At 43.7% G+C, this 22,278-nt stretch overlaps 1 protein-coding gene across 8 annotated transcripts in view; it reads left to right on the top strand.

Moving 5' to 3' along the window:
* The window catches only part of LOC112255262 (paired box protein Pax-7-like), an 82,784-nt gene extending 75,598 nt beyond the window's left edge, over positions 1–7,186 (top strand). For all 8 annotated transcript variants that reach the window (XM_042324410.1, XM_042324409.1, XM_042324408.1 and 5 more), the window contains exons 8-9: positions 2,888–3,137; positions 4,481–7,186. In XM_042324410.1, coding sequence (XP_042180344.1) covers positions 2,888–3,137; positions 4,481–4,596 — 366 coding nt within the window. In that variant the 3' untranslated portion in view covers positions 4,597–7,186. The remainder of the gene's footprint in view (positions 1–2,887; positions 3,138–4,480) is intronic.
* The last annotated feature ends 15,092 nt before the right edge of the window (positions 7,187–22,278 follow it).

Below are 22,278 nucleotides of genomic sequence, written 5' to 3'. Positions count from 1 at the left end.
TTTCAACTTCCTGCGACTCATGCCAAGAATATACAATATGCATAGTATTAGTAGATTTGGATAGAAAACACTCTGCCGTTTCTAAAACTGTTTGAATCATGTTTGTGAGTATAACAGAACTTATGTAGCAGGCAAAACCCTGAGGACTAACCATTCCGGAAAAAAACAATTTTGGAGGTCACTGTCTATTCAATGGTTTCAAGGGAAACGAGATTTCTAAGGCACTTGTTTGCAGTTCCTACCGCTTCCACTGGATGTCACCAGTCTTTGGACTAGAAAAGTAGCGTTGGTTTGTGATCCTCCTGTATTGAAAACAGATAGACCCGTCTTCAATTTGATCGATTATTAATGTTTAAAAATACCTAAAGTTGTATTACAAAAGTAGTTTGAAATATTTTGGCAAAGTTTACAGGTAACTTTTGAGATATTTTGTAGTGACGTTGTGCAAATTGGAAGCTGTTTTTCTGGGTCAAACACGCCAAATACATTGACATTTTGGATATATATCGACGGAATTAATCGAACAAAAGGACCATTTGTGATGTTTATGGGACATATTGGAGTGCCAACAAAAGAAGCTCGTCAAAGGTAAGAAATGATTTATATTTTATTTCTGCGTTTTGTGTGGTGCCTGCAGGGTTGAAATATGCTACTGTAATGGTTTTCTAGGTGTGAAGGAAAGACCAGCGTGTAGATTGCGATCCATAATTTAATAAACAAACGTAACACGAATCTAAATACAAACACTACAAAAACAATAAACGTAACGAAAACCGAAACAGCCTATACTAGTGAAAACTAACACAGACAGGAACAAGGACACTAAGGACAATCACCTACGTCAAACTCAAAGAATATGGCTGCCTAAATATGGTTCCCAATCAGAGACAACGATAAACACCTGCCTCTGATTGAGAACCACTCCAGACAGCCATAGACCTTGCTAGATCACCCCACTAGCTACAATCCCAATATATACACACCACATACAAAAACCCATGCCACACCCTGGCCTGACCCAATACATGAAGATAAACACAAAATACTTTGACCAGGGCGTGACAGCTACTCTCTCTTTGTTTACTGTTGTGCTATCATCAGATAATAGCTTCTTATGCTTTCGCCGAAAAACCTTTTTGAAATCTGACATGTTGGCTGGATTCACAACGAGTGTAGCTTTAATTTGGTATCTTACATGTGTGATTTAATGAAAGTTAGATTTTATAGTATTTTGTTTGAATTTGGCGCTCTGCATTTTCCCGGGCAATTGGCCAGGTGGAACTTTTGCGTCCCGCCTATCCCAGAGAGGTTATTAATTTGAACCAGTTTACTACAGTAGGAAAATGACCCTACAGCAACAGGAAATGTAAATGATTATGTGGATTATAATTAAGGGACAATTTTTGTAGGATTTGATAGGGCAAACAAGTATGACATTTCAAAATGGAAATTACAATTAAAAAAAATGTAAACCTCAATTATACTGCAAGTTGCATTTCCTGTAGAAGAATATGAAATATATTGCTGAGTATTAAATAAATGCACTCATGCTGTATAAATAACACTCCTAATACTTACCCTAGCCGTAACTGTAACTCATACTAGCAGTAGGCCCTTCGGTGAGGCTAGTAGTGTCTATTTGTTTGGGGATCTGATCTAAGGGGATCGTTTACTGCTTCCAACTCCATTACTATTCATGAGATGGCTCGGCTAGGGGCTGGGGATTAGGGACTCCCTCAGTGCTTGTTGTGGTGTGTAGGCCTCAGGCCTCCTCCAGCCCCCAGGCTCTGGGATATACAGGGGCTGTCTGGCACTGCTGGTGGTTCTATTATCACCCTGAGACCCTGCTGTCCCCATGCTCTCCCCACGTTTTCCCCGCGCTGTCCCCACGCTGTCCCCGCGCTGTCCCCGCGCTGTCCCCGCGCTGTCCCCGTGCTGTCCCCACGCTGTCCACATGCTGTCCCCGTGCTGTCCCCATGCTGTCCCCACACTGTCCCCGTGCTGTCCCCACGCTGTCCCCGTGCTGTCCCCACGCTGTCCACATGCTGTCCCCGTGCTGTCCCCATGCTGTCCCCACACTGTCCCCACCCCTAAACACTGAACTCACTGCTGTCCCCAGTTTCTTTCCCTCACTCTCACTGGCACCATCTCTTTCCCTCTATCACCCCATCTCTCTCTCTCACCCCATCTCTCTCTCTCACCCCATCTCTCTCTCACCCCATCTCTCTCTCTCACCCCATCTCTCTCTCTCACTCCATCTCTCTCTCTCTCACCACATCTCTCTCTCTCACCCCATCTCTCTCTCACCCCATTTCTCTCTCTCTCACTCCATCTCTCTCTCTCTCACTCCATCTCTCTCTCACTCCATCTCTCTCTCTCTTTCACCCCATCTCTCTCTCACCCCATCTCTCTCTCTCACCCCATCTCTCTCTCTCCCATCTCTCTCTCACCCATCTCTCTCTCTCACCCCATCTCTCTCTCTCACCCCATCTCTCTCTCTCACCCTATCTCTCTCTCTCACTCCATCTCTCTCTCTCACCCCATCTCTCTCTCACCCCATCTCTCTCTCTCAACCCATATATCTCTCTCACTCCATCTCTCTCTCTCACCCCATCTCTCTCTCTCACCCCATCTCTCTCTCTCACCACATCTCTCTCTCACCCCATCTCTCTCTCACCCCCTGTCCTTTTTTGTGACTTCAAGACTTTTTGTTGGTCCATGTTTCAAAGTTAAATGGGTGTTTTTTAGCTGCCTTTGTACAACTCAGTAATGTGATAACTCCCAGTGTTTGCTGCAACTTGCTGGTGTAGTTACTCAATCCCATCCATGTGTTGTTTAGGACCTAGGCCTCTCTAACCCCCCTCTGTCTACCCTCTGCCCTCCCTAGGTGATGAGCATCCTGAGTAACCCCAACGCCGTGCCCTCCCAGTCCCAACATGACTTCTCCATCTCCCCCCTCCACGGCAGCCTGGAGTCCTCCAACCCCATCTCAGCCAGCTGCAGCCAGCGCTCTGACTCCATCAAGGGGGTGGACAGCCTGACCTCCTCCCAGTCCTACTGCCCCCCCACCTACAGCGCCACCAGCTACAGTGTGGACCCCGTCACCGCCGGATACCAGTACAGTCAGTATGGACAGAGTAAGTACTGCATCTGCATTTATGTGTGAATGTGAGGAAGTGAGTGTGTTTGTATGCCTTTCCCATCTGACCTCCTCACCAATACAAGGCCCCTTGCATGTCTTCCACCTCATATGAAATGGAACCAGTGGTACTGTAATTAGAGGAAATGGTGCCCACCTCCACCACCTCCTGGGCCGAGCTGCCCCCTGACCTTTGACTCCTGGTCTGTCTGATAAAGGCCTATGATTCACCCTCCGGTGCTGCCTGGCTTAGTCACACCCCACTCTGCTCTGCATAGCTGGGAACAAGGAGAGGGCCACTTCAAAGACACTAACACACCCTAAGGGGCACCCTGTCCTCTTAGCCACCCCTCTCTCTCTCTGTCTCACACACACACGCACGCACTCTCACACACACACATGCACTTCTCTCTCACACACACACACACACACACACACACACGCACGCACGCACGCACGCACGCACGCACGCACTCACACACACGCACGCACGCACGCACTCTCACACACACACACGCACTTCTCTCTCTCACACACACACACACACACACACACACACACACACACACACACACACACACACACACACACACACACACACACACACCTCGGGACAGGAAACAGGCTGATTAGATTAACATAATTATTGACTGATGCTGTGTCACAACCCTTCATAATGGGTAAACTGAACCACACTTCCCCAGCCAGCCTCCCTTTGGTCCTGTTTGTGTGTGTGTGTGTGTGTGTGTGTGTGTGCGTGCGTGTATGCCAGTAGCGTTATTATCAGCCAGCTTGCAGAGCAGAGAGACTGATGGCGGTGTGGATGTGATCTGATGTGTGCTTAATTAAGACAGTGATTGAGCACAGTGGCTGGCTAATGAACGGAGGAGAGAAAAGTAAGCTGCTGTCTACTGATGAAAATGATCCGGGATAGGAAGTGTGGAGGGCATGAAATCAGAGATGCTAAGTGTAATGAAGACTGGCACACACGACACACACTGGGACCATTCTGACTGATAGCATGGAGACTCTATGAGGTGGCACATGCCCTGTGCCAAGTCTGTGTCAACCTCAGACAGGGCATGGGAGAGAGAATGTTTTGTTTTCTAATTATTTCTCATTTTGCTCCACTTAGTTCTGCCACAACTCATTTTGAACGGAGTCAGAAAGAAAAAGAAAATGACATTGAACAAAAAGGACAGAAAGGGGTGTGTTTGAGGAGTTGGCCACCTGTCAGTGTGTATGTGTGTGTGTATGTTTCTTTGTGCGTGTTGTGCATGTATATTTATGTGTGTATATCCCTCACATGTTCACGTTTATCTGTGTGTCTGTTCTCTCTAGCTGCAGTGGACTACCTGACTAAGAACGTGAGTCTGTCCACCCAGAGGAGGATGAAGCTGGGAGACCACTCTGCTGTCCTGGGACTGCTGCAGGTGGAGACGGGACAGGCCTACTGAAACAGCCAGCCTCTGCCTGCCTCCACCCAGTCTAAACTCAACACCCTTTAACATATACAACCCTGCTGCTGCCCCCCCACCCTCCCTGCAGCCTGACCACTGCAGCACTCTCTCCCCCTCCCCACCCTGCAGGCAGTCAGGATGTCTCTGTGTATGTCAGAGTGTCTTTTTGCCTCTTGATTACGAGAGGACTTGTCATTAGAACTGCCTTTCCATGGATAGCCAACAGGCAGCCCGATCCTATACCCCAAGACCCCTAAACCGTGGCTCTGCCACTCCTGTGTGCCCCCCTCCCTGATTGGTTCTGCCCAGGCAACCCAGAGATGATGGCCCCAGCCAGCATGGAGAACACGCCCCCTGGGTGCACACTGCAGTCCAGTCCAGCACAACACTCAGAGCCACTTCCAAATGTACTTTGACCTTGTTGTTTATAATAGTTCACTAAGCCAATATCATTCAAATGATTATCACTCTTGTTTTTTATATCAATATTGTTCATATTATTATTGCTGTTACAATTATGATTAATGTGATTCTATTTTTGTTTGTTATTCCCTTCATAGTTATTTTCTCTCTCCGTGTGAAATACTAGCAGATGACTGAGGTGATGTGTGTGTGTTTGTGTGTCAGTCCAGTCGGAGAGAGAAGCTGATTGTTTTCCAGGCTGCGGCTCCTCTGCCTGGACCCTGAGCTCTAATGTTCGTGAGCGATTTGACCTTCCCGCTTTCACATTCAACTTGACATTCCTAAAGAACTTGGCCACTCAGTGGGAAGTCTAGCTGGGCGGATTCTACTGCGAATTAGCTGCGGTTTGGCGGCCAATGGCTTCCCCCCTCCCAACATCCATCCTTAGCTGTACTCCATGGGGAGGAGGGCATTGTTTGTAAAAACAGGATTGGGGAAATTAATGTATTTTGTTTAGAAATATGGACCTTGCCAAGGAGGACAAAACCCCCTACCCAAAAGCTCTATGTGACTTTAACAATTGAAGGAGATTAAACAACACCAACATAGTGTCAAAGCTAATTTTAAATGTCCCTTCTCATTACCAGCCAGGTTTGATATATTTTGTTGTTTAATTAAGACATACAATCACATGTAGCTGTTTACCATGTTGGTTTGGACCAGGTGTGCATTCCTTTGAGACATTCCTCCAGCAGGGCTGATTGATGCCAGTCACATTCCTTCTCTGCCCATGATGAGATTAAGAGAAGGCAAACTGTGCCATTCACATGCACTTTGTCAAATCAAATAATCCTTTGAATTGTGAAAGGGCACAGGTAACCGGCCTGGCTGGTCCCCTCTGGCTCTGGCTGGATCCACCCCCTTCTAATCCCCTGGACATTCAACTCCTGCTTTGACCGACACACTCGCAGAAATGTACAAAAACAAAACCTTTTTTAAAGAATAGCTAATATTAAACATTTGTGTAGCACTCATAGTTGACTTTTGACACAAACTATGTTGGGCTGAATTATAACTTGAACTTTCACACCAATCTCTCATTTATATCTGTGTATGATTTTTGCAGGTTTTTTTGCAAAAGTTGGAGTGAGTTACGTGTGCATATTCCACGTCAGGATTTAACCCTTTGTCGCCTTTAAATGGAAATTGTACAGTAGCAGGTTGTGTATTGTTTGTTTATAAAGAGTATGTTTTATACTAAAACAACAACAATGTTCAGTGGTAGTTAAGCAAGGGATCTGCGGAAGTCAATGTATTTGATTGTTTTCTTTACTGGTTTCCTTCTGTTGTTTTTGGTTGTGTAATATTGTATGAATTTCTTTAAACCAAAATGCAGTGTTTTGAGCCAAGCTAAGTAGGGATTTCTGTATATTAAATTAGGAGAAAATTCCATTAAACTTCCTAAATTGAATAATTGTATAAAAGAGGTTGTTAGTTGAGAGAGAGACCAATACGTTTTGATAGTGACCAGAGGAAACCTATTATTCCACACCTACAAGTGCAGACAGAAGCATGGGGAAGGTGTATTCCAGCACTTGATCTTATGGACTCATGATCCGAGTGCAGACCTTACTGTGGACCATTACATATCTGTCTGACCTCTGACCTCTCTCAGTGTGAAACATTGTCCAGGGGTTCAGCAGCACAGGTTTGATGCCATACAGGATGGGGACCTCTCCTGTCAGGGAAAGGAGTCAGAATAGAACAGTGGGCTGAGCAGTGTGTTCTCTGGCTATGTGTGTGTACAGCCAGGCTCCAGACCACACATCTCCATTGGAGAACACCTCACTAAAAGTAATGATGACTGAAGCATGAAACCAGGCTGGTCTGAAAGCTCTGTTTAATGATGCCCCATTATTGTGTATATAAAAAAACAAATATGACTTTTTTTGTTTTTGTTTACGCTTCTAGTGTATCAAATCCATTTCTAACACCTGACTCCTGACCTGTTTACTTGCTTTATGGAATCTGTGTTCTGCTTTATCCCCTTTCTGTTCCACATGTATATTACCATGGTATAATTTATTCTGCTGTATGAAGTATTAGAGTAGTGGTATTTACTACCTTCAGCCTGTTGGTGTGTTTACTGTAACACTGCCGTAACTGTTATCAATTAAAGAGCTAAAAAATATTCATCGCTTTGTCCTTTTTTAAGCTTTCATATCAGTATGAATACAGTATGAAGGTGTCAAATAAAGATTTCAAATTGGTCATTTTTTATGTCAGAAAAATCATGCCCTCTGAAGTTGAATATTCAGCCTGGTGGGGATTCATCTGAACTTTCACCTCTCTCTTCCCTACATTACACACTTGCTCTGTGTGTAGTGCACACGTGTGCATGCATGGCACACGCACATGTGTGTATTACATTCTATGGGCCTGGACCACCTCTGCTTCCATCCCAGTGAGCGGTGTGTGTGAGAGAGAGCTGAGCAGTCCCAGATCCTAGTGAAGAGAGGTGCTAGCTGGGGGAGCTGGTCAGGGCTGCGGCAAGACAGCTGTAGGAAGTCATTCATTCTGTACACTTTCCAGCTATTATCTCCTCTCCACGTCTGTCTGTCTGTCTGTCTGTCTGTCTGTCTGTCTGTCTGTCTGTCTGTCTGTCTGTCTGTCTGTCTGTCTGTCTGTCTGTCTGTCTGTCTGTCTGTCTGTCTGGGGCCCATGTGCTATGCTCTGGAATGGTGTCTGTTAATGATTGCACACAGTCACAGAAAAGCGTGGTTGTATGCTAGGAGCGCTGAGGAATCCATCCAGTTGGCATTGGGACTGTCAGCTGTGCTGTATATTAAAGTCTAGTGAAGCTCCTCTTACCATTAACACTTTTAAATGGCATGTAGATAGAGCTTTAGGTATATTTAAAATGAAATGCAATAGGAACACTTCCATACTTCAGCAGTCCGTTATCTTAACGTATTATGCAGTTTTATTGATAGAGACAGATGGGAAACGAATGAGAGGATAAATGAGAGTTACATATTGTAGGTAGTGAAATGGGGAACTCAAGAATTTAACCCTTATCTCTGAGGGCCAATACATAGTCTGGATTTGGTAATGCTACAGTACCACTAGACCAAACTGAACAATCCATTATACCTTTTCAAAATGCATTATTAAGGACAAATCACCAGCAGGGTAGGACTACTTTAGATCAATTCTCATACATGAATTAACACATTTTGTTCATTTAAAAAATAAAATACAGCACACAGTACGGTTTCCTACTAATTTACAATTCATTATGCTGTAGTTTATGAAAACAATGAATGGCGTTCTGTGCATATTTATTCTCATCAGGAATATTGTGCATTTAACTAATTAATTTGCAATTAAAACACATTAACACACATTAATATATAATATATGTCATTCTAAAATGTTTTTTTCAGTGGTTATTCAAACCTAAAGGCGAAGAAGGAATTAATTGAAAATTAGAGGCTCAAGCCTTTAGCTAGAATCAAACAACAAAAAAACAAAAAGTTGTTTTGACAAAGCCAAATATTCTTAAGAATGCTAACAGTGTATCAGCTTAAAGATTACCGCACAGTTAACAGGTACTGTACATGTGAATAACAGTATATAATTTGAAGAAAAATTGTCAATTTGAAAATCTATGTCATAGGAGAAATAAAAGAGTTGGTTGAGAATGAGAAAATTTAAGGAATTGGTAATTTGTGGATTTTATGTTAAGATTTTAATTTAATGTATTTAATTTGTTGAAATATAAATTCAGTAACTTGTTAAGACAAGAGGACAGGAAATTGTACTATAGTACATTTTTTAAGAACTGATACCAGGCCTAGTTGTCATATATGGCTCCCGAGGGGCGCGGTGGTCTAAGGCACTACATCTCAGTGCAAGAGGTGTCATGATAGTACCTGGTTCATATCCAGGCTGTGTCACGACCGGCTGTGATTGGCAGTCTCATAGGGCGGTCCGGGTTTGGCTGGAGTAGGCTGTCATTGTGAATAAGAATTTGTTCTTGACTGACAAGTTGAAAAAAGAATAAATATACCACTGGATCTTGATGAATTGTTCCAATATGTATTGTTATCAGGATCTTTCCTCAGTGTGTGTCATGGTTAACCCTATCCTTCTAAAGTTTGTGTTGTGGTTGTCCAGATCTCCCTCTGGTCTGACATGTGGTCCTGAAGTCCCAGCTGTTTTCCTCTGGGCTACTGTCACTCAGACAGGGACGAGGGCCGAGGTGGCAGCCCCAGCCAGCTGTGGGTGGGAGAAGCTTTGTAACACTTCACTCTTCTTCTCCTTTGATCCCCTAATTGATTGACTACAGGAGCAGGGGATGAACAGAGCCCACAAGAGCCGATTCCCCTCGCCTCTCTGGAATGGTTTAGATAAAGTGCAGAGGGCTTGACTATACAGCTCTCCAATACAGACGTAGGGCCATTGAAGGTGGCTGTGCGGTGTGCCACGGTGGCTTAGCTCTGGGCTGTGTCTGTCAGTCAGTCAGTCCCTTGGCTCAGGGTTTGGGGCTTGAGTCCTGCCCTGTGCAGAGCTACGTGGCTGCTGGAGGTAATGGGTTTGTTTAGATCACAGGGATGGAAATGAAACTCCTGAAACTCCTGAGCCTCAGAGTGGAGAGAGGGGACCAAGTGCCCTATCACTCAGGAGACAGTCAGAGACAGATGGAGAAGTCACTGCAACAGTACAGCCCAGCAAGCCACACACTTCCAGAGTGAGTCATAGAGGCAGTGATTTAGATCTCATTTAGGACCTTAGCCATGCTGTAATGTAAAACCTGCAATTGAAGAACGAGCGGTTGAGAGGCGTAGAGAATGAGGAGGAAAGGTAGGAAGGAAACAACCAGTGAGAGGTCTCCCTCATGAGGAAACCTTCTGCCTTTAATCGGGCCCAGAAAGTTTATGGAACAAAAATACAAATAATCATCAAAACATCATCTAAATATGGTCATAAGACGTTCAAAGAAATCAAAATTCCATAATGATGGATGATTAATCTGGAATATGAAAACAGTATTCTAATAGTATTCTCAACTGGGGTTCAAAGCCTTGTGTAGGTACATGCTGAGGAATGATTAAGACAGGCTTTAGGAAGACTGGGTTTTATTCTTTCAGCTTATGCGTCACAGGGACTAAAAAAGCTCCCAGCTGTCACCATGAAAGCACTTACAGTATAATAATCCCCCAAATCCTGTAATTATTCCAGCATAGGCTGTGTACCTGAGCCGCAGCTTTCTGCTCGTCACCTCTAGGATCCATCCCACAGACACACACAAACACCTCACATCTCACACACGCACGCACACGCATGCACACGCACGCACGCACGCACACACACACGCACACACACACACACACACACGCACGCACACACAAACCTCCCATGAAGGAGTTTGAAAAGGAGACGAAGGAGAAAAAAGGCCAAGTGAAGTTGTAAATCTAAGAGATGGGAATGAGATTTTAAAAAATCACTATGAAGCCAACAGCTTGATTTACATTTCAAATCTGTGCTGTGCTCTCGGACTAATTAATATTAAGAACAAAAACGGAAATGAGTGCAGACAGTGGCAGCCCCTAAGTAAAGAACAAACTCAGTGGATTTAGTCAGGAGATACGTACATAAGTCCTATCTCAGGAGAAGTGGGCTCCTAACAGGCGTGACGCCTGGGCATAGACCACCATACACAGAGACAATTTTTCTAGATAATAGCCTATCACGCAGGATACAATTTAAATTAAAAAATGCAATTTTCACCTTGAAATGAACAAATGATTACAATTTCTATACAAATTAAAGCATCCAGGCTGTGCCTCAGTACTGTGCCAGGGCCATGAAACTTGACATAATTACCATGAAATACATTTTCAAATATTTGTATTTTGTCCATCGCTTTAAAACATGCCACTCTGCTTTCTGTGGGTTTGTGATCTCACCTTCTGGGGAAAATACATAAAAAAGAGAGAAAATCATCAGAGATGAAAAGCTCTTCAATGCCAGAGATAAAAACATATTTACAAAAAAAAAACACACTCACATGCGTACACACAGTAAATCAGCGGTGAGGCTCTGCACAGCGGCCCCCGGAGCTATCTCTAAAAGCCAAATTATGGTTCCTAATCGGGGGAATCATATCTACTAGCTATCTGCTCCTGTCTGAGATAGGCTCCTCTCTCTCTCCCCCAGCTCTGCTCTGTTCTGCACTCATCAACACAAATTATATTTATTTTTGTTTACGAACACCCTTTGAATAAAATATGTTTGTGTTTGAGATCCAAGATTAGATTCTGAACTCAACAGATTCTTGAAAGAGGAGGGTGTTGCATGGAGAGAGCACCTTCCTTGGGCAGTGGTGTTGGAGGTGGTCTGGTGAAGGAATGAAAGAGAAAGAGGGAGACAGAGAGAGAGAGAGAGAGACGGGAGGAGAGTGAGAGAGGGATAAAAGTGTCGCCCATGGGAAATGTGAGACCTCAGACTGTTATGTTTGTATCATGATTCATACAGAGATTGAGCATTCAATTATTTGGAAAAAGTACCTCACCCAACTCACATTTTCAGTAGCAGTGTTATTATTTTATAATTATTGAACGCCAGGGTTTCATTTATGCAGACCGTTTTCAGTCATTTTCCCATTATTTGGTCAGAATTTGGTTTATTCACATAGTAGTACATCTTTTAGATGATGAAAACATGTGATGGCTCCATGCTAGTCAATCAAACCTGGACATTGGTCCCTATTGGCAGGAAACAGTAAAGGAACCCAGCCCAAGAAATGTTCACTCGAAAATAGATTGCATCTTACCCTCCCTGGCCCTGTGGCCAGTCTGGTGCAGTCCAGAGAGGGCTTATAAACCCTCCATCCCCCTTCTCCCCCCCATACCCCCTTCCCTTCTTCTCGTTTTCCCCTCCATCTGTTAGACTCCCTCAGCCACAGAGGTGCACATCAGATTTCAATAGTTGACCTCTTAATGCTGGATCAGCGCCACACCGGCAGCAATTTCACACTCAAGATGAAAGGGACATGAACAGAGAGGACACTGGGGGTGATATGGGGCCCTGACCACGCCAGTGGACGCCCCTCTGACCGCTTCACTGTGGCAGCCGCCAGGGCTCAGCTACACTGGGCCAGATATGGTGTATGGAGAGAGAGGTACAGCAGTACAGACCTGGGAAACTGACACCAACAGCTCACTGACCACGCAAAAAAACACTAGAGAACCAAGAAACTGACCTACAGTCACAGCTACTGACAATTGGACCGCAAAGGTGGTAAACTACAGCCCTACTCAGCACAGCAGAGGCAACACACAACCTAATGGAGAGTGAGTCTGACATATTGTTTTTACAGTAAAGACCCACTGTATCAGGGAAATGACACGGGATGTGTTAGTTTAGCCTATCAATGTCACGGCTCCTGTGTGTCAAAGAAAGAGCATTTCTAAATGAATTAATTAATAATTGGGAAAATAAACAATAGTAGGAAAACAAAAATAGGAAATCAAGATGTAAGAATCTGTATGTTATTATTAGTTCAACCTTTGCATGTTATAATTTATTTTCAGTATGAATGTAGTGTATGTGTCAGTTTTCTGAAGGAACATCAGTTGAATTGAGAGTTTGATGACACAGCCTCTGGGCTTGACCTCATCTGAGTAATGTATTCCTTAAGTGGCTGTCAGGTCCATGAAGGTCTGGTGGAAGTGTGTAAATAGAGTGTCAGATCAGCGCCCCATGGAACAGAGGTGAGGAGTGTGTGTGTGTGTGCGTGCCTGTCTGTGTGTGTGTGTGTGTGTGTGTGTGTGTGCATGTGCGTGTCTGTCTGTCTGTGTGCGTGTTTGTGTGTGCATGTATGTGTGTATAATGACAGTTCATCCCAGTCCCCAGAGCCCTGTGTCTGTCCCCTCCTCTCCTCTGTGTTCCAGGCCCTGGCTCTCTCTCTGCCTCCCCCTGTCTGTCCCCTCCTCTCCTCTGTGTTCCAGGCCCTGGCTCTCTCTCTGCCTCCCCCTGTCTGTCCCCTCCTCTCCTCTGTGTTCCAGGCCCTGGCTCTCTCTCTGCCTCCCCTGTCTGTCCCCTCCTCTCCTCTGTGTTCCAGGCCCTGGCTCTCTCTCTGCCTCCCCCTGTCTGTCCCCTCCTCTCCTCTGTGCTCCAGGCCCTGGCTCTCTCTCTGCCTCCCCCTGTCTGTCCCCTCCTCTCCTCTGTGTTCCAGGCCCTGGCTCTCTCTCTACCTTTCCTGCCTGTTCCTCACTGCTCCCGACTGGGCACAGCTGGAGAGCAGCTCCTTATTCATTCATGAGTAGAGCACCGGATAAATAAAAGGTTCATTACCGCGCTAAAGTGTTACTAATGACATGTACCTGCCACCGAGCACCTCAGAAAATCTAATGTGACACACTAGAATGGAAAATCTATTCCGCTGCACTAGGGCCTCCAGTGATGCCGCTGCATACTCAATGGAAATTTCCCTGTGCCTGCCCCTCATTTGTGACTCTCTAAAACCAATATTTACAATCCCATAGTCATTATGTCCTACCAGGCCCTGTGCACCCGCTGTCACGACCTCCATATTAGCTGGAAATTGGACTTTGCGAACATAGCAGGGGAGGAGAGCCTCTTCTCTCAGATGAGAGGGGGCAGCACCAGGGTACCCAGCATGGTGCTGGGGCCATATCATATGATATTCAACCTCACCTCTTCAAGAAGAGAAATGAATATCCCCTCTCCCCCTAACCCACCTCATCACGCAGCATTCCATCATTTGGCAATCTAATGTCACAATGCACAGTGATGTACAGCCTACAAATGGTACACAACTGCTTTCATCATTTTGTATCTATTAAAAAATAATTTATTACTGATGATTCATCAGGCACTTTTTTGATTTATTCAAGAGATGTATTGTGAAATTTTAATCACAAAATATTTTCTTCACAGGTTATAAAAATGTGTCAATAATCTGGTGCACTTGATACCCTTAGAGTTCTATGTCATTAACTTATGTAAATAGGCCGCCTAGCCCAGTGTTGAGCAGCAGCTAGGGTGTATGCTATTGTAATTATCTCATTAAGACAGTTAAATGCCTACTCCAATTGTTGTTACACAAGCAATGCTGCATGGATAAAGTTGTGTGGCTGCCATGGTAACAGGGCTTAAGAGTCTTTTATCATGCACTTGAGAGAAATGGTGCATAAGGCCATGGTAAAGGACCTTCTGACAGGCACTTGCCAGCTCCACAGATGTTCAACACAACGCTAATATATTTTTAAGAAGATAGACAATACTTTTGTATGCAGATGTTGTAGAATCTGATAACAAATATTAAAATGGATGTGTTGCACCAGATCAAGTTATCGATTTGCATTAAATGATTGTTTTCTTATACAAACTGTGGAATAATGATTGTTTTCTTATACAAACTGTGGAATAATGATTGTTTTCTTATACAAACTGTGAAATAATGATTGTTTTCTATGCATAAATGCTAAGAAAGTGGACATGACCTGTGGAAATAATCAATGAGTCTAAAAAGAAATAAACTAGGGGAACAATATATCCAAAATCAATTGCACATTAGCCTAAACATGAAAATGTTTTCACAACATAACAATGATTTGTTATGTTTTATTCACCAATACATAATTTTGTTTATATTTATATTTTCATGAAAAGAACCATCAATTGATAATTAAGTCCACTGTTATTTCACTTCAAACGGTCAACCATATGCAGCTGCTGCTCCTGTCAACAATGAAATAATAAGTGATGTGCAGTCTGGAACGTACAGTACAGCATCATGCTCCTCACCTCTCAGTCTGCATTGGGTTCCCCTGCTAGCCAGCTGCATGTTGTTGTCCTCCCCGGGCCTCCCGGCCTAGAAGACCTGCTGGTGGAGTCTTAAGGGCCCTCTAATTGAATCAGTGGCCCCATCAGCATCTCAGCAGAGACTCAAATGACTGTTTCCTCAACATGTCTGCCATTTTGACTGATTAATTCATCCCACGCCAAACTAAATGTTCTGCCTTGTTTGTCATATTACAACCCAGCTCTACACTCTCCTCCTCCCTATCAATTTAATATTTTCTGGCTCTGAGCCTGTCTACATGAAGCATTTCTGGAAAGCTCTAATTATTGTTATAAGACCACTAAAGCAAACTTAATTTCTCAGAGTAGATTAGCTGTTAATTGCAACCATTTTAAATACTGCCAGGGAGAGATTAAGATGAGGTTGTTAACGTGAACATGTGATTTTCACATAACCCACTTAGAATATTATCGACAGCGGCAGGTAACCTAGTGGTTAGAGTGTTGGACTAGTAACCGAAAGGTATTAAGATCGAATCCCGAGCAGACAAGGTAAAAATCTGTCATTCTGCACCTGCACAAGGCAGTTAACCCACTGTTCCTAGGCCGTCATTGAAAATAAGAATTTGTTCTTAACTTAAACTGACTTGCCTAGTTAAATAAAGGTAAAATATATGTATGTATCTTGTCATATTAACCAACATGCATAGAATGCTGTAGGGAAGTCCTGGCCATCAGCTTCATGGAAACACCTTCTTTACAAAATACAGCTATGATAATATATAAAGATACAAAATACACTGAAACCAAAACAGAAAGTGATATTATTTATTGTAGGTGTGTTACCATTACAGGCATGTTGCTACATTGTAGTAATTGTCCGAAGCGAAAGAGATAACTGTGGCGTAGTAGACGGATTGCCGATTGGTCATACAATTATCAACACCCTCTGGCTCAAAATCATTCTGCCATTTTGTTACTGTAAACCTGGAGACATACCGTAAGAGATCTCTCAAGGCAAAATTATATTTATGCATAGCTCCTACCTAAATATAGGAGGACCTTTTCACCGCTCTCAGATGTGGTAGCACTTGGGAGTGAATTCCTCCTGGTTTTGGATTCCCACCCTTCATCACTACACGAAGAGGCGACAACTTCACCGCAGGTCCCTAATTATGCCCATAATGGAAGGTAACTATGCTCTATGCTGCGGTCTCCAGCATCTCTGCCAGGGGGGATATCCTCGCTCCACACGTCTGCTCTGCTGAGGACTATGGGTGTATTTAGCGGTGTGTGTGTGTGTGTGTGTGTGTGTGTGTGTGTGTGTGTGTGTGTGTGTGTGTGTGTGTGTGTGTGTGTGTGTGTGTGTGTGTGTGTGCGAGTGTGTGTGCGAGTGTGTGTGCGAGTGTGTGTGTGCGAGTGTGTGTGTGTGCGAGTGTGTGTGCGAGTGTGTGTGTGAGAGAGAGAGTGATTGAGAGCGAGTGAGATAGAGAGAGTGAGAGAGAGAGGGAGAGAGAGAGTGAGAAAGAGAGAGTGAGAGAGAGAGGAAGATAGAGAGAGCAGAGAGAGAGCAGAGAGAGAGAGCCAGGGAGAGAGAGAGAGAGAGAGAGAGAGAGAGAGAGAGAGTGATTGAGAGTGTGAGAGAGAGAGAGTGAGAGAGAGACAGAGGCGAGAGAGAGAGAGATAGAGAGCAGAGAGAAAGAGAGAGAGAGAGAGAGAGACAGAGAGCGAGAGAGAGAGACAGAGCAGAGCAGAGCCCATGTATTGGCCAACTCTTCTCTCCTTGGCAAACAGGCACAATACGAAGAGGAGAATGAGAAATGCTCAGTGTTGGTTAAACACTCTCAGTGTTGTACACTCTCAGTGTTGGTTAAACACTCTCAGTGTTGGTAAAACACTTTACTCTCTGTGTCGGTTAAACACTCTCTGTGTTGTAAGATCACAGAGCTTAAATGACAGCCAAGGAAAACATTTTCCCAAGTGCTTCCTTAGGGTCCTATAAACCACATTAGACACTCCAGCCAGGCAGTTCATTTAGGCTTATATGTGGGGACCGCCACTTAACACGGCAACCAGATTTCACAGTCAAACTAAACAATTAGACATTTATCCACATTTCTTCAAAAATAACATTTCTAAGTTGTGCCAAATGTCAAATTTCGAAGTGTTTGTGACACCCAGCGTTAACTCCTTGTCAAATCAAATCAAATGTCATTTTTCTTTCACATGAGCTGGATACAACAGGTGTAGACTTCCGTTACCATAAAATACACAAGAATGAAGGTATATACAGAGAGTATCAGATCAATGTGCGAGGTATTTGAGATAATAAGAGAAAGAACTGAAGACCACAAGCAAAGGGAAAATGTGAGAGGAGGAGAACAAATAGATGCAAGAAGGAATGGAATGAGCAAAGTGATCATGCTGTTTGTTTGTGGCTGCTATGAAAGGGACCTGTTTTTGCTTGTGATCAGGGGTGTATTCATTCTTCCGATGCTGTTGAAAAACGTTTTTTAATAGAAAACTCTCGTTTACAGCTGTTGGACTAATGATTACAACCGAGATCAGCTCGATGCCGGCAAGAGTGTGCAAGGCGGTATTAAATGTGTCACTGTCTGTCACCTCAATTACTAAAAATATACTCTATTGACCTGTGCACCTACGTTATAAACTTTCATTCATAGGCTAGGTTGTAGCAAACTCATGATAGGTACAGGGAACATGTGAGTATCATGTGTAGTAGCTTAAACCTTTTGATGCTACAATGAGCTGGGTGAATAGAATTTGAATGACAGTCATACAACACGCTGTAATAGAAATAAGGCCATGCTCATTAAAAAAAAGAATAATCCTCCCTCATCTTAAACGGCACCGACCACCACTGGTATGCGTGTATGTGTTATGTGTGTGTGTGTGTGCACATACAGTATGTAGTGTATGTGAATGTGTGTGGGTTTTGTTTGTCAGTGTAGTGTGTGTGAGGGAGGGAGGGAGTGTGTGTATAGTGCTATTTAGAACTCTTATGGCTTGAGGGTAGAAACTGTCTCGGAACCTGTTGGTCTGAGAGCTGATGCACCGGTACCGTTTGCCAGACATTAACAGAGTGAACAGTCTATGGCTTGGGTTGCTGAAGTTTTTGGTAATTTTTCGGTAATTCCTCTGACACCACCTGATATAGAGGTCATGGATGGCAGGGAACTCGGCCCCAGTGATATACTGTGGTGTCCACACTACTCACTGTAGTACTTTGCGGTCGAGGGTGGTGCATTTGCCATACCAAGCGGTGAGACAGCCAGTCAAGATGCTCTCGATGGTGCAGCTGTAGAACCTGAGTATCCGAGGCCCTTGCCAAATTGTTTCAGCCTCCTGAAGGGGAAGAGGTGCTGTCGTGCTCTCTTCATGACTGTGTGGGTTTGTGTGGACCATGTTAAGTCCTTAGTGATGTGGATGCCAAGGGACTTCAAGCTCTCGACCCACTCCACTACTGCCCCGTCGATATGGATGGGGGTGTGCTTTCCCCTTTTTCTCCTGTATTCCACGATCAGCTCCTTGGTCTTACACCAAACTGCCAACTCTCTGACCTCCTCCCTGTAGGCTGTCTCATTGCCGTCTGTGATCAGGCCTACCACCTTTGTGTCATCAGCAAACTTGTTGATGGTATTGGAGTCATGTGTGGCCATGCAGTCATGGGTGAACAGGGAGTACAGGAGGGGTCTAAGCACACGACTTTGAGGGGCCCCCATGTTGAGGGTCAGCATGGCAGAGGTGTTGTTGCCTACCCTCATTGCATGGGGCCAGCCTATCAGGAAGTCCAGGATTCAGTTGCAGAGGGAAGTGTTCAGTCCCAGGTTCCCGAGCTTGGTGATCAGCTTAGAGGGGACTATGGTGTTGAACACTGAGCTGTATTCTATGAACAGCATTCTCACATAGAGAATTCCCCCTCTCTTCCAGGTGGGAGAGGGCAGTGTGAAATGCATCTGTGGATCTATTGGGCTGTATGCGAATTGTATTGGCTCCAGGGTGTCTGTTGATGTGTCATGATCAGCCTTTCAAAGCACTTCATAATTACAGATGTGAGTGCAACAGAGTGATAGTCATTTAGGCAGGTTACCTTGGAGTTATTGGGAACAGGGACAATGGTGGTCAGCTTGAAATATGTTGGGATTACAGACAGGGACAAGGAGGGATTGAAAAAGTCAGTGAAGGCACTTGCCAGCTGGTCTTAACCTGTTTAAGTTTTACACACATCGGCCATGTAGAGAGAGATCACACACATAGGATTCCACCTTCCTCCTATATTGTTTTTTCTCATGTTTGATGTCTTGTCAGAGGTCGTAGCAGGCTTTCTTGTATGCGTCCATGTCCATTTCCCATTCTTTCTAAGCGGTAGCTCTAGCCTTTAGCCCTGCACTAAGGATATTGCCTGTAATCCATGGTTTTTGGTTTGGATGTGTTTGTCACTGTGTGGACTATGTCGTCTATGCACTTATTGATGAAGCCCATGACTGATGTGATAAAATCCTCAATGCTATCGGATGAATCCAGGGAACATATCCTGGTGTGTACTATCAAAACAGTCTTGTAGCCACGCGTCTGTTTCATAGGAGCACGTATTGAGCTCGTAGGCAGGAAGTCACCTCTGGGTGTGTGGTTTCAAGTTTGTTTATGGCCCCATACAGTTTGTTGAGTACCAAAGTGGTGTTGGCTTGTGGAGAGATGTAAACAGCCGGTAGACAGCCTGTTCAGTATCGTTCCATTTCTCCAAACGTCCAAATTTGAAGTTGCTCCAAACATCAAATTTAGAAGATTAAAGGTAAAAGTTTTGGATAGGGTTAAAACATTACGTTTAGACACTCATTCTAAATGGTTAACCCTTTAGACTCTAATATAACTCTAGAATGCTGCTGTAGATTACTGAGAATTTTCAAGATAAAGCAAATGTTCTCACACATTTCAAACAGACGTAGCTCAAAACAAAGAACAAATTAAGAGTTAAGTTAACTTGGTTTTAAAGAGCACATCCACTTACTTAATATTACACTACAGTCATTTCAATAGGAATAACACAATTTTTCCCCCATTGTGTAAAAACACTCACTATAGAAAAACAATTAACCCTCACAACAACAAAAACATATAATATTTAAATATTAGTCAAATTGACTAAATTACTCACTCAAAATGAACCAAATATAATATATTATACTTTAAAATGTTTTAACAATTATCCAAAATGTGACCAGAGGACAATATTCTGAAAGTACAGCACCAGTCAAAAGAATGGACAGACCTGCACATTCAAGGGTTTTCCTTTATTTTGCCTATTATAGGGAAGATGTCAAAACTATGAAATAACACAAAAAAGTAACCAAAAAAAAGTTAAACAAATCAAAATATATTTTATATTTGGGATTCTTCAAAGTAGCCACCATTTGCCCCTGATGACAGCTTTGCACACATCTGACATTCTCTCAGCCAGCTTCACCTGGAATGCTTTTCCTTCACTCTGCGGTCCAACTCATCCCAAACCATCTCAATTGGCTTGAGGTCGGATGATTGTAGAGGCCAGGTCATCTGATGCAGCACTACATTCTCCATCTTGGTCAGGCCAAAGGCCATATTTCCACCAGTCAAATGTCCATTGCTGGTGTTTCTTGGCCCAAGCAAGTCTCTTCTTCTTATTGGTGTCCTTTAGTAGTGGTTTCTTTGCAGCAATTTGACCATGAAGGCCTGATTCACACAGTCTCCTCTGAACAGTTGATGTTGAGTTGTGTCTGTTACTTGAACTCAGTGAAGCATTTATTTGTGCTGCAATTTCTGAGGCTGATAACTCTAATGAACTTATCCTCTGCAGCAGAGGGTCTTCCTTTCCTGTGGCGGTCCTCTTGAAAGACAGGTTCATCATAGCGCTTGATGTTTTTGCAACTGCACTTGAAGAAACTTTCAAAGTTCTTGAAATTTTCCACTTTGACTGACCTTCATGTCTTAAAGTAATGATGGACTATTGTTTCTCTTTGCTTATTTGAGGTGTTCTTGCCATAGTATGGACTTGGTCTTTTCAAAGCTGTCATCAAGGCAAAGGGTGGCCTCTTTGAAGAATCTCAAATATTAAATACATTTTGATTTGTTTAATACTTTTTTCGTTACTACATGGTTCCATATGTGTTATTACATCGTTTTGATGTCTTCACTACTATTCTACAACGTAGAAAATAGTACAAATAAAGAAAAACCCTTGAATGATTAGCTGTGTCCAAACTTTTGACTGGTACTGTATAAATGGGAAGCAGTCAAATGCCTTCACCTTTCAAAGACAGGGGCGAGACAATTAATTTAAATGCAGGTGCACTATCCTTCTGACCCTATGCAGCCAGGTCCCATCTACTTTTTAACTCCTCGCAACGAAGAGGCTATGAACATCACATGCCCTGCACCAAAGTCAAGGGCAGGACAGAAACAGGCTCTCCGAAAATATAGATTCCCTTGTTCATGCGTGGATCGGACGGACCAGTTGATCACTGGGGGCGAGTTCCCAGTCATCAGCACTATCTGCAATGCCTCTATTCACATGACTCTCTCCTAACACACACGCCATATGTTGCTGCTACTATAAAAACAACTATCCTGCTCCTCAGCCACTTTACCCCTGAATGTATGAATATAACTACCTCATCTATCACCAATATCACGGATATTGTTCTTGTACATACTGTGTATTATTTTGTTCTTTCTCGACTGACATTGACACTTGTTTATTTGTTTTTTGTCTTTGCTAAGTTTCACTTTATTCATTAAAATGATGTGGAACTCAACATACGCTGCGCCTTGGTCCGATATTCATTCCAACGATCGTGACAAAGCAACCATTTCACTGTACCGTTTACACCGTCTGTAGCGACCCATCCACTTAGCAAGATGTGGCTTTACACCATCTGTAGCGACCCATCCACTTAGCAAGATGTGGCTTTACACCATCTGTAGCGACCCATCCACTTAGCAAGATGTGGCTTTACACCATCTGTAGCGACCCATCCACTTAGCAAGATGTGGCTTCACACCATCTGTAGCGACCCATCCACTTAGCAAGATGTGGCTTTACACCATCTGTAGAGACCCATCCACTTAGCAAGATGTGGCTTTACACCGTCTGTAGCGACCCATCCACTTAGCAAGATGTGGCTTTACACCGTCTGCAGCGACCCATCCACTTAGCAAGATGTGGCTTTACACCGTCTGTAGCGACCCATCCAATTAGCAAGATGTGGCTTACACCATCTGTAGCGACCCATCCACTTAGCAAGATGTGGCTTTCAAATGATCCATTAGACAAGTGTCTGGCTAAGCGTAATCTAATATTGATCAAATATTTTCTGTTTAATTATTGTAGGCTACTACTTTTACCACTTAATCTTTACTACACTACTCACTGTTTAGCATGACCTC

This window comes from Oncorhynchus tshawytscha, linkage group LG07 (assembly GCF_018296145.1).
Source record: "Oncorhynchus tshawytscha isolate Ot180627B linkage group LG07, Otsh_v2.0, whole genome shotgun sequence".
Taxonomy (NCBI): domain Eukaryota; kingdom Metazoa; phylum Chordata; class Actinopteri; order Salmoniformes; family Salmonidae; genus Oncorhynchus; species Oncorhynchus tshawytscha.
Note: the sequence above shows the minus strand (reverse complement) of the source record. Positions and strands in the feature narration are given on the sequence as shown.